The sequence below is a fragment of the Puma concolor genome, chromosome E2, assembly GCF_028749965.1.
Source record: "Puma concolor isolate L17-30 chromosome E2, mPumCon1.1.hap2, whole genome shotgun sequence".
Classification (NCBI taxonomy): Eukaryota; Metazoa; Chordata; class Mammalia; order Carnivora; family Felidae; genus Puma; species Puma concolor.
The window spans coordinates 36325204-36342549 of record NC_141681.1 but is presented as its reverse complement, the minus strand read 5'-3'; the positions used below and the strand labels follow the sequence as shown (position 1 = coordinate 36342549).

The 17346-nt window shown below is 38.2% G+C and overlaps 1 protein-coding gene across 1 annotated transcript; it reads right to left on the bottom strand.

Annotated features, from left to right (window-relative positions):
- Positions 1-11897: 11897 nt before the first annotated feature.
- On the bottom strand, positions 11898-13097 carry LOC112857413 (dnaJ homolog subfamily A member 1-like). The gene is made up of 2 exons (XM_086688534.1): positions 12794-13097; positions 11898-12231 (listed from the first exon to the last, which is right to left on the bottom strand). Exons 1-2 carry the CDS (start codon positions 13095-13097, stop codon positions 11912-11914), a joined length of 624 nt encoding a protein of 207 aa, XP_086544660.1. The 3' UTR covers positions 11898-11911.
- Positions 13098-17346: the final 4249 nt, after the last annotated feature.

The following is a 17346-nucleotide window of genomic DNA, read 5'->3' as shown; positions in this document are numbered from 1 at the left end:
ATATTTTGCAAGCAATGGGAAACCATTAATGAGGGGTTTTTTTTATGTTTATTTATTTATTTTGAGAGAGAGAGAGAAAGGGAGAGAGCAGGGGTGGAGCATAGAAAGAGGGAGAGAATCTGTACTGACAGTGCAGAGCCTGATGTGAGGCTCGATCTCATGAACAGTGAGATCATGACCTGAGCTTAAATCAAGAGTCAGATACTTAACCGACTGAGCCACCCTGGTGCCCTCTCCCTTCATCAGTGAGTTTTCAAAAGTATTTCATGATCTGTCTTTTGCCTTTAAAGCACTGTTATAGCAGCAGAGAGAAAAAAGGGCTGGAGGGGAAGATAAGATATGAGGGGTGCAATGGGAAGATTGTGGCAGCTATATGGGAGTTGTCTTAAGCCAGACAATTCAGTTTCCATGAAACATGCTTTTCTGTACTGCAGAGGCTGTAGAAGACCAGGTTATAGCTCAGGTTCTGGAGCAAATAAGATTCCATCAATTACATACATCTTATATGTACATACATCAGAAAGTGCTCTCATCTGGCAAGATTAGTTGTGGACATTGACTTTCTCTGAAGCAGCAGTCCAGTGTCAAAAACTAGCAAAGTGGTGACAAGAGGCAGCTCCACTGGGTTTGTGATTCCTAGGTCACGTCTAAGGTCAACAGTGCCAGTGATGGTTCCCTAGTTCTCCACCTTCCTGACTGGTAGGGAAGTAGTTCCCCTGATGGGTTCATTCTGTTGTGTTGTCATGGATGTTATTTCTGGAAGCCTAGCCCAGAGTCTTCCAGTCCATTGAGGATTGTGAAAGCTCCTTGTTTTCTACATTAAATCCTTTTATACTTAAAAGCTAAAGTGATTTCTACTTCCTGCAACTAACCTCCAATTGATATAGAGATTATAGATATTGATACAGAGATTATTGCAATACTTCAGACAAGAAATGATAGCTAAAGTAACACACTGTCATGGGAGAATGCATAGAAGGGGATACATTTGAGAGAGGTTGAATATAGTGAATTAATAGGACTCATTTCATTGATTTAAATGAGGTTGGAGAGGACTAACAACTGACTCATAAATTATTGACTAGAGAAATTATGTGGGTGGTGGTGCCATTTCTTAAGGCTATCAAGCTTGCAATGGAGAAGTTTGGGTAGAAAAACTGTGCATTTAATCCTGGACATATTCTGTTTAAGGCATATTTCAAGTATCCACACGGAGATGTGGAAGGTCTGTTGAATATATATGTCTGGAGTTCAGAGGAACGACCTGGGCTGGATATTTGGATATGCATTGCATGGAGATGGTGATTAAAACTTTGGGACTGCATAGCGTCACCTAGGTCTCATGGAGAGTGAAAAAATAAAAAGATCCAGACAGATTTCTGAGAGATACCATCACTGAATGAGTGTTGAGGGAAAGAGAACCTGAAAAAGGAACCAAAGGAGCAGCCAGACAGGCAGGAGCAATACAAAGAGAGAGAAAAAGAATGAGGGACAGAAATCAAGTAAGATGGAAACTGAAAGGTGTCCATTAGATTTAGCAACAAGGAGGTCAGAAGGAAAGTGGCAGGGGGAAGAAACCAGATTGGAGTGGGTTGCAAAAAGAGTAGGAGGTAAGGGAATGGAGGAGATACATGTAAACACAACACCATGGGACATTCACCAGCTCATATGCCAGAAAATCTCAAAATAACAAGTAGAATGGCAGGCACATCCTTAAAGGGCTTCCTTCTGGCCATGTCTTGAGTCCTTCAAAATCTCTAATCTTTCCATAATGTGGACTCTTTATCTTCTACACTTGAGGAAGAAATGTAACTATGAAAAAAATATTTAAAAACTCCAACAACTTAATGCTGTAGTTTGGCTATGAAAGAGAAAAGAGAGGGATGCAGTAGCTGGAAAGGAGATGGGGTTGAGGGAAGATTTATTTTTTAAGATGGGAGAGGCTTGAGTTTGTTTTTGTCCTAATAGAAAGGAGCCAAGAAAAAGAAAAAGGATTATTGATTGCTGAAATTTCCTGCTAAGACAGAACAGCATGGGGTCCAGAACACAGGAGGAAGCACTGGCCTTGAACAAGAGCAGGGATCACTCAGTTCCAGTAGGAGGAAAGGAGAAAAAAAGTTGATGGGTATCTTAGGTCAAGTTCCTTAGAAGCAGATCCCAAGATGGGGGTTTCTGTGCAAGTGATTTACTGAAGGAGTTTTCTCAAGAAAAATGTGTAAGGGAGTATGGGAAGCAGCATTTTGCAAGGCCAAAGCTAGACAGAGGTATGGATTCAGAAATCCAGCCTCAGTCTGATCCCTCAGGAAGTTCTGGCATGTGAACTGTTTCCACCGAGTTTGTCTTTGAGGGCTGCATCAGTCAGTCATTAGCCTTGGTTACCATCTTGGAAGTGGAATGGAGTGCATAACCTCCCAGGTATCTCTGGGTGAGGCAGCTTCCACAGTCCAAGGGCAATCTTCCAGAGAAGGGTGCAGGCATAAGCCATTAGTTTGCCAACTTCCACAGCAGTTGGGGAATGGGTGTGCCTACCTGTAAAGAAGATCTCAGTAGAACCCCAAGGACAGGTGCTATAGTGCTAGTGCAGGAACATTTGCATATTTGGTTTTGAGGATATACAGTAAGTGAGGAAGCAAAGGACTCAGATTTAAGAAAATGAAAAAAAGGTTGAATTTGGCAATCAAAAAGAATGAAATCTTGCCATTTCCAACTGCGTGGATGGAACCAGAGGGTATTATGCTAAGTGAAATTAGTCAGAGAAGGACAAATATCATATGACTTCACTCATATGAGGACTTTAAGATACAAAACAGATGAACAGAAGCCAAAATAATGTAGAAATAGGGAGGGGACAAAACATAAGAGACTCTTAAATATGGAGAACAGAGGGTTACTGGAGGGGTTGTGGGGGAGGAGGGATAGGCTAAATAGGTAAGGGGCACTAAGGAATCTACTCCTGAAATCATTGGTGCACTATATGCTAACTAACTTGGATGTAAATTTAAAAAATAAATTAAATAAATAACAATATTGAAAATAATAAGAGTGTGAACTGACAGGAAAACATAGTAGTAGACTTTCTGGACAGTTGAGATTTGTGACTATGAATTTTCAGTGGTACCATGAGCCCACTTGTATAATTTTCTCCATTAGTGCCCAGCAGTAGTTAACCATAGAGAAAATGCCATGGGCAGAGGCAGCCATGGAGAAAGTGGTAGTCAAATTCACTGAGGGCTAGAGTCAAGTAGGTACTTTGAAAGGACAAAAGATAAGGGAAATTTAGGTACCAGTTATGGTCCTTAGATTCTAGCTAGCATAAGGAGAGGAGGAGGAGACTGGAGAGGGAGAAAGAAAGTAAGAGTCAATGGTTGGAGGTTTCCATGAGGTTGGAAAACAGTTCTGGTGGGGGGTTATTCAGTGACCCTACTTAAATTTTAAAATTTCATAGATGGAAAGATCTATTTGGACCTTGGATCTTGACAGTGTGGATTATGGCAAAATGATAGCTGATTTGAGCCAAATACAAGAGTCATCAATGAATGAGGCTGGAAATGACTGAAAAATAGAGAGTGTAGCAAACTGATATGGAGAATGTTGCAACTGGAAGGCACACTCCTCAAAAGTAAAGAGACTGTACAATGAGGCTTTCTTTCAAGGCTTTGGGGAACCCCCTAAATCTTGTAGCAGGATTTGGTTACCAAGGCAACCTCCACCATCCAGCTCAGTCTTCATTGTTCCTGACTGAACAGTCCTCTTACACACCAGGCTTCTTCAATAAGCTTTGATCATTTGTGTTTCCATTTCTATTGTTCCCTACAAGTTCTCAAACTCTGTTGTGTTTTTTCCCCTTGAGGTATGATAGACTATTTGTTATATTCAGAAGGGAAAGCTATAGGCATAGTGCTATAAGGTGGGCATTTCAGGGGCACCTGGGTGGTTTAGTCGGTTAAGCGTCCAACTTTGGCTCAGGTCATAATCTCATAGTTCCTGAGTTCGAGCCTCGTGTCGGTCTCTGTGCTGACAGCTGAGAGCCTGTTGTCTGCTTTGGATTCTGTGTCTCCCTCTCTTTCTGCTTCTCTCCCACTTGCACTCTGTCTGTCTCTCTCTCTCTAAAAAATAAAGATAAAAAAATTTTTTTAAGGTAGGCATTTCAGCCTCAGTGGAGCCTTGTGTCCTCAGGGTTGGTACCAAAGTAGCATTGCTTTAGGACACTGTCAGAGAGAACAACACCAATTTTCTTTGGGGGATAATGTTATGTAAATACTATGCCTGCAGGGGCTTTGGGAACAGGTAGCACTGTCTCCTTTCTCTTCACCTTGGGAAGGAGGCAGAATGCTCAGTGATTTCATGATTGAAAAGCTTGCCTTGATTTGATCCCCAGCTCTGAGTTTCTGGCTCTCCAAGTGTGCTTTGTTCTCTGTAAACTGTAGCCAATGACACTACTTTCTTAACAAGTTTTTGGTAAGGAAGTGATGCATTACAGCCATTAGTACAGTTTCTGACACATAGAAACAGTCCACCTCCTTTCATAAGTAGTGAGACATCATGGAAATATTGGTCTTTGGAGTCAATGTGGCTTCTCCACCTGTTGGTTATATATGATCTGGATAATTACTTACAACTTAGAACCTTGGTTTCTTCATATATAAAATGGGGGTAAACTCATGGAAGCAAAGCATTGAATTGGTGGTTTTCAGGGACTGTGGGCAGGGAGAGAAGGAAAATTGCTAATCAATGGGTAAAAAATTTCAGTTATACAAGATATATAAGTTCTAAATCTCTACTGCATGACCTTGTGCCCATAAGTAACAATACTGTATTATACCCTTAAAAATATGCTAAAAGAGTAGATCTCATGTTAAGTTCTTTTATCACAATGATTCAATCGATCAATAAGTGCTTTAAGTTGTCAATACCAAAAAAGTGGGAGTAATAGGAGTTGGTAAGAATTAAATGAGATACTACACACAGGAAAGTGAATGGTCAACTACTGTCCATGCTGTTTTTATTTTTGCTCAGAAATGCAGCAATGCTAACATTGCTGAAAAGAACTAGTTACCTGGATATTTGTACTAAATCTAAAGCCTTTGACCAAAGCATCTCAAGAGTTTTCAACATTGATAATGGATAGAGGAGAAAGCTTGTTATTCACATGTTCAGTTTAATAAGAATTGGATGTTTATACAGGGTGGAGCCTCTTATTTATGTTGACTGTAAAAGCCACAAGAGCCCTTACAGTCCATCCAGTTCACCCATTCTTTGTACTTGGGGAACTTTGGCCTCAGGGGATGGTGGGACTGCCTTAGCATTGAGCTGGTACCTACACGATGATAGTCCACAATTTAAAGGGGTACCACAACCACATAAGCCTTGCAAATAAACTACTGCTAACACAACCCTCCAAGAAAAAGAGACATTAAAGAGAAAATGACATGGATTTCACTAGATCAGAGATGTCTTTCCACCAAAGGCATTGAACATTGAATAATTTGGTTGGCAGGAGAGTTTCAGCGTGTTGTCCTAATAGCTCTTTAAGACTGTTCCTCCCACCTGATAGATGTGCTACAGGCATGATAGCTTTTCAGTACGGAGACCCATGGGGGGTCTCTGATTCAAGGGGAGGATCTAATTGAATTTTATTCTAGAATATAAGAATGGAAGACACTTCCTCCAGGATTATTTCTATTCACATTTTGAATCCTTTATTGACCCAAGTTGCACCTCAAAGACAGGAATCACTATAAAAGAAATGTCATATTTTTAAAAATCATTTATAGATTCCCTGGCAGGAAATATCCTTTGTGAAGCCTATGTTTATTTTACTTTACATTTACACAGAATGCTCTGTGTCACTCAAATCAGTCCACACAAGCTGTATGTCCAAATCATCTACACACCTCGTATTCCATGACCTCGATGTTTTATTCATCAACACCTGCTTCTCTGAGTGTCACTGGCACTTGCTTTGCTCAGTGTAGCTCCCTTTCAGCCTTTTATCAAATAATTTCCAATCCTCCATTAATAATTCGATGGGAAAAGGCTAGAGGTGATGTTCTTTGCAGTGTGACAAATATGCCAGTGATTTCATCTGAATTACAGCAATGGAGTGTCTACCTTTGTAACCAATGATTTTTCCTCTTTCCTGGGATGATAATAATTTTTTATTATAGTAGTGTTCAACAAACTCAGTAACATTCCCTGGTGATTTTCTATAACAGCAGCCATATGGAACTGTAATTTCAAAGTCCCTCTGATCTCATTCAGTTTTATGCTATTGAATTAAATGTCAAAGTTGTCTTTGTACCATCTGCAAGATTTCTTCTGTTTTGAATACTCTTAGTTTGCTCTCAGTTATCTGGTGAACCATTCTGTACATTTATCACTGGTATTAAATTTCTAACTTAAAGGAAGATTTTCAACATAATTTATTTTGCTGCCTCTAGTTTTAATAATATTGTAGTAAAATTGATTCCCAAGTGTCTAGAACTATAGAGGTAGATCAACTGGGGAGAAAGCTTGATCTTAAAAAGCATCACACACATCCCTAAGATACTGACTAATAAAAACATCTCATAATGTTTTAAAATGCATTGATGTATATTTTTCTTAATCTCCTTCCCCAGAACATAGTTGGAAGTAGTATGACTAAACAGGTTGAGGATGAAGAGCATTATTGAAGACAGAAACTATTGGAAACAATTCAAATGTCTATCTATAGAATATTCATTAAACAAATATAGTAGCCTATGCTATGAATATATAGTCATTACAGAGAATTCAGAGGGCCAAAAGTATTAAAAGGGATAATAATTTTTGTTAATAAAAATTATATTACACAAAGAAGAAAGTAAGAGATGTGTATTTTATACAACAAACAAATGAACAGGGAAATAAGTATAATGTATAATGTATATATTTAGAAATGTAACAAAGAATTTGATAAAACCATATTAGTATTGGGAGTCTTTGATCAAGATCTTTTGAAATTTGACAGATTAATTAAACAAAACACAAAAAGGGTGTAAATAATATGAAATTTATTTGTTTTCACCTTATTCCATAAGTTTTAGTATGTTGTTTTGTTATTATTTGTCTCAAAATATTTTTTAACTTCCCTTGTTACTTTTTTTTGACTCCTTGATTATTTAAGAATGTGTTGTATTTTCCACATATTTGTGGATTTTTTAATTTAAAAAAATTTTTTACTGTTTATTTTTTAGAGAGAGAGAGAGAGAGAGAGAGAGAGAGTGGAGTAGGGGCAGAGAGAGAGGGAGACACAGAATCCGAAGCAGGCTCCAGGCTCTGAGCTGTCAGCACAGAGCCCTACGTGGGGCTCTAACCCATGAACCATGAGGTCATGACCTAAGCTGAAGTCAGATGCTTAACTGACTGAGCCACCTAGGTGCCCCTGCATATTTGTGGATTTTTAAGCTTTCTTTTTGCCATTGATTTCTAATCTATTCCACTGGGATCAGAAAAGATACTTTGTATGATTTTAAACTTCTTGAATGATTGTGTGTTCTAACAGGTGATCTATCTTGGAGGATATTCCATGTGCATTGGCAAGAATATATATTCTGCTATTGTTTGGTTGAGTGTTCTGCATGTCTCTTATATCCAATTGGCCTATAGTGTTGTACACATCCTCTTTTCCTTATTGATATTTCTGTCTTTTTTTTTCTATCCATTATTGAAAGTGTGGTATTGAAGTCACATACTTTTATTGTGTCACTGTCTAGTTCTCCCTTCAATTCTCTCAAAGTTTGCTTTCTATTACAAGAGCTCTGAGGTTTAGGGCATATATATTTATAATTGCTATACCTTCTTGGTGAATTGACCACTTTATTATTATATAATATCCTTATTTGTCTCATATAACAATTTTTTACTTAAAGTGTATTTTGTCTGTCTACTCTCTTTTGGTTAGTATTTGCCTGGAATATCTTTTTTCATGCTTTGATTTTCAACCTATGGGTACTTAGATCTAAAATGAATCTCCTGTAGGCATCATATTGTTGGATATTGTTTTTTAATTCATTCAGCCAATCTATATCTTTTCATTGGTAAGTTTATCCATTTATATTTAAAGTACTGATATGGAAGGACTTCCTATTGCCACTATGTTGGGTTTTTTGGTATATCTTTTAACTTTTTTGTCCCTCCTCTCCTCTCTTATTCCCTGCCTTTGTGTTTTATTTATTTTTTGTAGTGACATGATTTGATTTCCTTCTCATTTCCTTTTGTTTATATTCTGCAGATATGTTCTGTAGCTATTTCTGTAGAAATATTCTGTAGATATTTTCATTGTGATTATTGCAATCACATAAAACATCTTAAAGTTGTAACATACGGGGCGCCTGGGTGGCGCAGTCGGTTAAGCGTCCGACTTCAACCAGGTCACGATCTCACGGTCCGTGAGTTCGAGCCCCGCGTCGGGCTCTGGGCTGATGGCTCAGAGCCTGGAGCCTGTTTCCGATTCTGTGTCTCCCTCTCTCTCTGCCCCTCCCCTGTTCATGCTCTGTCTCTCTCTGTCCCAAAAATAAAAAAAAATAAAAAAAAACGTTGAAAAAAAAAAAGTTGTAACATTCTACTCTTTTTTTTGCTTTGTAATCAGTATATTAAGGAGACATTCATACATTTTAAGAATTGCTTAATTCTGATATCCAGATTTAAGATTGTGAGCATGACTTTTAAACATACAATTAAAGCTATACATCATAATTTGCTATACTACCAACATTGAATTACAGTTACTTTGGAGTGTAAGTTAAATGGTTTAAAGTAAGCTGTAACATACCTAAAAAACACCTTCTTAGCTCATACATGCAAATTCACTTTTCCGTGTAAATATCTCTTTACTCTAAGTTACCCTGCTCCCGAAGTCACTACTCTGAAGCTTATCATGGTCCAGAGAGAAGGAATAAAAGTGTAACCAGGATATATATATATTAAAAAAAAAAAGATGGCACAGCAGAAGGGAATGCAATTCTACAAGTGCAAACCCTCAAACAGCAGATTATGATAAACCCCTTCTTTAGAAAGTTAGCCTTTCCACCATTGATACCACAGGCCAAATTACACAGCATGCCATCTTCAAGTAACAGTGAGGCAATAGAATAAATGCAGAAGCATCACAATGAATCTCAATAGAACTACAGGCCAACACTTCTCTACAATTTCTTTTTCTGGTTGCCAATTAAACACTGTTTTAACTTCATAGCTTAACAATTAAGAATCATACACTGAAGTCAATACATATACCTAGCATTTTCAGTCTAAACTATTTCATGTACATAGAGCTGAATTGAATTACAAGGTAGGCCCTCTAAGAAATGCCAGGGGAGAGTTTTTTATTTTTTTTTCTTAAATTTTTTTAAATATGAAATTTATTGTCAAACTGGTTTCCATACAACACCCAGTGCTCATCCCAACAGGTGCCCTCCTCAATACCCATCACCCACCCTTCTCTCCCTCCTACCATCAGTTTGATCTCCCCCATCAACCCTCAGTTTGTTCTCAGTTTTTAAGAGTCTCTTATGTTTTGGCTCCCTCCCTCTCTAACCTCTTTTTTTTTCTTCCCCTCCCCAATGGTCTTCTGTTAAGTTTTTCAGGATCCACATAAGAGTGAAAACATATGGTATCTGTCTTTCTCCGTATGACTTATTTCACTTAGCATAACACTCTCCAGTTCCATCCACATTTCTACAAAAAGCCATATTTCATTCTTTCTCATTGCCATGTAGTATTCCATTGTGTATATAAACCACACTTTCTTTATCCATTCATCAGTTAATGGACATTTAGGCTCTTTCCATAGTTTGGCTATTGTTGAAGTGCTACTATAAACATTGGGGTACAAGTGCCCCTGTTCATCAGCACTCCTGTATCCCTTGGGTAAATTCCTAGCAGTGCTATTGCTGGGTCATAGGGTAGATCTATTTTTAATTTTTTGAGGAACCTCCACACTATTTTCCAGAGCAGCTGCACCAGTTTGCATTCTCACCAACAGTTCAAGAGGGTTCCTGTTTCTTCACATCCTCGCCAGCATCTATAGTCTCCTGATTTGTTCATTTTGGCCACTCTGACTGGCATGAGGTGGTATCTGAGTGTGGTTTTGATTTGTATTTCTCTGATGAGGAGCGACATTGAGCATCTTTTCATGTGCCTGTTGGCCATCTGGATGTCTTCTTTAGAGAAGTGTCTATTCATGTCTTCTACCCATTTCTTCACTGGATTATTTGTTTTTCAGGTGTGGACTTTGGTGAGCTCTTTATAGATTTTGGATACTAGCCCTTTGTCCGATATGCCATTTGCAAATATCTTTTCCCATTCAGTTGGATTCATTCCTGGGCTGCAGAGCTGGCTCAACATTCGCAAATCAATGTGATACATCACATTAATAAAAGAAAAGATAAGAACCATATGATCCTGTCCATCGATGCAGAAAAAGCATTTGACAAAATTCAGCATCCTTTCTTAATAAAAACCCTCGAGAAAGTCGGGATAGAAGGAACATACTTAAACATCATCAAAGCCATTTATGAAAAGCCCACAGCTAATATCATCTTCAATGGGGAAAAACTGAGAGCTTTCCCCCTGAGATCAGGAACAGGACAGGGATGTCCACTCTCACCGCTGTTGTTTAACATAGTGTTGGAAGTGCTAGCTAGCATCAGCAATCAGACAACAAAAAGGAAATCAAAGGCATCAAAATTGGCAAAGATGAAGTCAAGCTTTCACTTTTTGCAGATGACATGATATTATACATGGAAAACCCGATAGACTCCACCAGAAGTCTGCTAGAACTGATGAATTCAGCAAAGTTGCAGTATACAAAAATCAATGTACAGAAATCAGTTGCATTCTTATACACTCATAATGAAGCATCAGAAAGACACATAAAGAAACTGATCCCATTCACAATTGCACCAAGGATCATAAAATACCTAGGAATAAAGCTAACCAAAGATGTAAAACATCTGTATGCTGAGAACTATAGAAAGCTTATGAAGGAAATTGAAGAGGATATAAAGAAATGGAAAAACATTCCATGCTCATGGATTGGAAGAATAAATATTGTTAAAATGTCAATACTACCCAAAGCTATCTACACATTCAATGCAATCCCAATCAAAATTGCACCAGTATTCTACTTGAGGCTAGAACAAGCAATCCTAAAACTTGTATGGAACCACAAAAGACCCCGAATAGCCAAGTTAATTTTGAAGAAGACCAAAGCAGGAGGCATCACAATCCCAGACTTTAGCCTCTACTACAAAGCTGTCATCAAGACAGCATGATATTGGCACAAAAACAGACACATAGACCAATGAAATAGAATAGAAACCCCAGAATTAGACCACAAAATTATGGCCAACTAATCTTTGACAAAGCAGGAAAGAATATCCAATGGAAAAAAGACAGTCTCTTTAACAAATGGTGCTGGGAGAACTGGACAGCAACACGCAGAAGGATGAAACTAGACCACTTTCTTACACCACTCACAAAAGCAAACTCAAAATGGATAAAGGAACTGTATGGGAGACAGGAAACCATCAAAACTCTAGAGCAGAAAGCAGGAAAATACCTCTCTGACCTCAGCCGCAGAAATTTCTTACTTGACACATCCCCAAAAGCAAGGGAATTAAAAGCAAAAATGGACTATTGGGACCTCATGGGGAGATTTTTTTTAAAGTACTTTTTACAAGTATTAAACTTATCTTGCACACTGAAGTCATCATACATACAGGGCAAAGTCAGAGCTTTTATATTTTTTATTCTTCATTTAACTTTTAAAACACTACTATAGTTGAATATTAAAATAACAACAACAGCAAGTAGTGAGCTATGATTATAGTCCTTCACTCATTCATCACTGCATATAAAATGCCAGCAGTGTTATTCACTGGCCCCATTAAGAGGTTTGACACTGAACACCTGCCCTAGGGTGATGTTCATCATCCTCATACACTTCTCCATTGTAATGGCGCCGTCTTTCCTGATTTGGATCAAAGTCCACCAGTTCTACCTGGTCCATTTCATCAGTCTTTTCTACTTCCTTCCTCTCAGGTAGGAGTTTTTCCAGCAAAGAGAGTTTATCAGGAGAGAGAAAGCCATTCTCAGGAAAGTTTACCTTAAATTTGATGATTAGGCAACCCTTTTCATATGGTCTACGATTAATTGGCATGCCTTCATTCAGCACACACTTGATATCTCCATGTTTGACAATCTGACCTGGATGAGAGGTAATGACAATTGCTCTGTTGTCAAGAGTAGACATTGGTTTTGAAAGCTGCACAGTGCTTCAACCAGCTGTATGTCCATACACATGAAAAGATCCTCTCCTTGCCTAGTAAAAACAGCATGGTCCTTCTGATCTAAAACAATGATAATATCTCCTGGTTCCAATCCAGGTTCTTGGTCTCCTTCACCATGGAATGTTATCTTCTGGCCATCTTTCATGACTTTGTCAATATAAACTTCTAGAATTTTCTTTTCTCGAACTATTTTCCTTCCATTGCAGCTTTTACATCTATCTTTAGGACTGATCCATTCCCCATGGCCCTGGCACTCCATGCAAACAGATTGAATTTGCTGAACCATTCCAGGTCCTATCTGATGAATTCTTATTTTCATTCCAGTACCTCAGCAATTGGGCAACATTCTACCACTCCTTTCTTACCACCCTGGCCTTCATATTCATCGCAAATCACATTCTTTTGCAGAGCTAGTTTTTTTGTTGTACCATTATACAAATCTTCTAAAGTTACAAAGAGCTGGTGCACAGCATTTTTACTTCTCCTTTCTCTCTGAATCCTTCCTCCTCCTCCAAAAAATATATCAAAGATATCCATGGGGGAGCCAAAACCACCACCTTCTCCACCTTCTTTAATTGCCTGTTCTTCTCCTTTGTCATATAATTTCCTTTTCTTCGCATCAGAGAGCACTTCATAAGCTTGAGAAATCTGTTTAAACTTCTCTCCATTTGCATTCTTGTCAGGGTTGTACTTCAAAGACAATTTCCTGTAAGCCTTTTTCAATTCTTCCTGGGTGGCATTGGGTTTGACCCCCAAAATGTAGTAAGTAGTTTCTTTCACCATTTTCTACAGCTGGTGAGGGGACTGAGGTCAGTGTGGGGGAGCGGGAAGGAGCACATTGCTGGGCGCAGCTCGGGCAGCCACCGCTTCTCCGTTTTTCACTGAACGTTCTAGAAAGTTCCCGTAACATTCTATTTTAAACTGATAATTTCAATCATGTACAAAAATTCTATCCTCTACAGCTCCATCCCCCCACTTCATGTCATTAATGTCAAAAATTATGTCTTATTTGTTGTATACCTATTAACATCGATTTATATCTTTTTTTGCTGGATTTTCACCTCTAATTTTATGCACCAAAAATCACAACAGTACAGTTTACTATAATTGTCCATATATTTACCTTTATTGGAAAACCTTATGTTTTCATACAGCTTCAAGCTGCTTTCTACCATCTTTTTTTTTTTAACTTGAAGGACTCCCTTTAGCATTTCTTATAGGACAGGTCAGGTCTAGTGGTAAAGAACTCTCTCAGCTTTTGCTTTTCTGGGAAAATCTTAATTTCTCCATTTGGAAAGACAGTTTTGTCAGATACAGCATCCTTGATTGACATTTTTTTTTCCTTTCAGCACTCTGAATATATTATCCCTTCTTTCCTGTAAGTTGTCTGCTGATAATCTTACAGAGGCTCCCTTGTACATGACGAGTCAATTTTGTCTTGCTGCTTTCAAGATTCTCTCTTTGTTTCTTTGGGTTTATCCTATTTGGAATTTTTGAGGTTCTTGAATATGTATGAACTCATGAATATGAATGAAAATTTCTTTCCCAACATTTGGGAGTTTTCAGCCATTATTTTTTCAAATAAACTTTCTGTCCTGTCCCTTTCTCTTTTTTTTTTCTTCTTCTGAGATTCCCATCATACAGCTATTGATCTACTCTCTAGCATCCTATAAGTCCTTTAGGCTTTCTTCACTTCTCTCCATTCTTTTTTTCTTTTTGCTACTCTAGCTGATCTCCAGTGACATATCTTCAAGTTCACTGGTTCCTTCTTCTGCATGATCAAGTTTGATATTGAGCCTCACTAGAAAATTTTTTTAGTTTAGTTATTGTAATTTTCAGCTCCATAATTTGTTTGGGTCTTCTTGATAGTTTCTCTTTGTTGATATTCTCATTTTGTTAGTGCAATGTTTTCCTAATTTCATTTAGTTTTCTATCAGTGTTCTCTTTTAGCTCAATGAGCATCTTTATGACAGTTAAGTTCTTTGTCAAGCAGCTTAGAGATCTACATTCATTTAAGGTCTGAAGTTTTATTTTGTTCCTTTGGGCCCTGTTTCCCTGTGTCTTTGTATGCCTTGTGATTTTTTTTTTTTTTTTTGAGATTTGTGCATTTGAATAAGCAGCTACCTCTCCAAATCTTTAAGTACTGGCTTTGTGCAGAGGAAGAATTTCATAATTAACCTGAGTAGAAGTTCTAAGACCGTTCAAACCTTTTCTGATGTCTTGTAACCCTCTATGTATGCATGCAGAACTGTAGCTGTAATGTCCTGAAATGCTTGCCTTTGTTTTCAGCAGCTTCCAAACTCTGTCACCAGTACCATCAATGTTGTAAGTCAGACAATACAGAAACCAATACCTCAGTCATCCCCCAGACAACCCAGAAAGTTGGATGCACAGTCCACCATTTTGTTTCAGACCCTAGGAAAGATCTCTGGTATTGGTATGGATGAATGTTGTGACTTGCTATGCTGGGTAGAGAGAGGTTATAGTTTTGCAAAATCTCATAAATTTTTCTACCTCTTACTCTGGAATTTTTTCTTGAATTTACATTGGCTTGAGTGCCATAGCTCTTCAACTGTATCCAGAGTTTTCACAGGGGTATCATGGTCCATATATTGTTGTTAATTTATTGTTTCTGTGGAAGACAGAGGACCAGGATTTTCCTAGTCTGGCAACATGCTCTAACTAGTGTATACTTAAACAGAAGACTGGGCATCTAGGATGAGAAGCTCTTTATGGTCTATTATTTTGTACTATTTTAAATAATTCAAGCTATACTACTATTTAAAAGTTAAGTAACATTATTGAACAATTGATATGGCAGTGCTTATTATGGGTAAGCAGAGAAGAGAGAGATTATGAGGTGGTTTTCTGTTTGAAAAAAATTTTTCTAGCCAAGAAAAATGAATCTATTCCAGGTATCCAAATAAAGAGAATTTAATATGGAGGACTCATAACAAGGATATAAAGTTGCTTGGAAGATATGAGAAGACAAACAGGGTTAGTGAGGCAGGCAGAGATTAGCAACTGCAGAGGCTAGAGTTGACCATGGAGGAGCCGAGTCACTATCAGAGATGCCACTCCTCAAAGATGTCCTCTGGCTTCTTACCTCCTATTGGATGAATGTACCTGGAAACCAGTTAGCACTGTTATCAAGGGAGCCTAGGAAGCAGAGTTTCCTGGATTAGTTCCCTACATACAGAGCAGAACAGGCAAAATGTGGCAATGAATTGAAGAACGAAAGGTAAGTGACACTTGGTAGTTCTCCACAAATGTGGGAATCAAACCAAGCTTTAAACAATGGATGAGATTTGGGATAAGTTGAAAGAAGGATATGGATGTCAGAGGTAAAAATAATCATGAAGCTTTGGAGGACTGAGGAAGCAACCCCAGATACAGTACTTGGAGATGAGATTGGTTTAGGAGATTGGATCCCCACTGTATGTAGTTTTGAGCACTAGAAATTTATGGAGAATCATGACAAACTCGTGTTTTAAGACACTAAACACTTAAACATTGCCCATCTGTGCAGAGGACAGACTGAAAGGGGCTTAGACTGGAGTTTAAAAGCCTACTTGAGCGTTCCCTAAATATTCTGCACAATTAATATTGGATATAGACAGCCTGGACAAGACCAATCTGATTTAACATCTCTTATTTCTCTTTTAAAATGTGGAAACATGGGTTCCTGGGTGGCTCCATCAATTAAGCATCTGACTCCTGATTTCAACTCAGATCATGATCTCATGGTTTGTGGGAATCAGCCTCACATCAGCTCTGCACTGATGGAACTTGCTTGGGATTCTCTCTTTCCCTCTGCCCCTCCCCCAGTTTTGCATATGCTCTCTCTCTCTCTCTGTCTCAATATAAACTTAAAAAAAATAAACAACATGTGGAAACAGAAGAAACTTCATGCTAACAGAGCACTAAGAAACTATATTTTTTTTCTAAAGTAATTTTCCCTTTGATGAGGCACAGTAATATGGGTTATGCTATGAATTCTTTACCAAAAAAAGGAAATTTGGAGACCACATACTGATTAATCTTGGTCAAAACATTTCTCTTGAACCATTAAGATAACAGCCTGAGATGAGTGTTTCCCTGAATTATTCATATATATTCTCAGTTTTCCACTTTAGTTTTTAGACACAGTTTTGGGCTCTAGTTTCAATGTCCCACTGGGTTCTTTCCTGAGGTTATCTTTGCTTTGTCTGCCCACATCCTCTCTTCTTCTGAAGATACTACCCTTTTTCTTTGGGTGATAACTGCTGCTGATCCCAGTTCTTTGCTTCCATAACCCGTGGCCAATTAGAATAGTTTACTAGGATATTTTTGAACTAAAGCTGGGGCAAAGATGTGGCTTGTCAACGTGAAATGAGACTCAATTTCAACCGTGTTGTTTACTATGGGTCAGAGAGAATAAAACCAACACATTGAAGCAGTGGGGGGAAAAATTTACAAGCCTTGAGCCTGGTTCTAGTTGTCCCTTGAGCCTGGTTGCATCTTTGCTCTTATCACAGTCATGTGAGCCTTTTTAACCAAGTTGATTCAAACTGGGTTTCTGTCACTTGCAATAGGAAGAACCTTTTCATAATCAACCTTTCAAGTGCATACAAGCTTTTTTTGGGAAATCAAAGTCTCAAAGAGATCAAGGACCCATAGAAGATCAAGAATCTTTAGTCTAGGCTTTCTAGTGAAATATTTGTCTTCTGTATACTACATTCATAGTCCTTGATTTCTTCATCCAGATATCAGCCTTACTATCCCATGGTGTGCCCCAAAACCAGAGATCATCGCTTCTGGCAGACCTGGGAAAATTTTCTGTAAAGGATATCTTCCTGGAAGAAAGAGCTATGGAGAGTGTGAAGAGTTCCTTGTTGGCTGGTAATGACAGGTATGTGGATTGCATGAAAAGCACTCTATTAGAGTATGGATTCTAGAACCATTCTATCTGGATTTGAATCCCAGGTTTTCCTCAAGCTGAATCTACAACCTTAGACAAATTACTTACTTTTTCTGTGTTGTAGTTATCTCA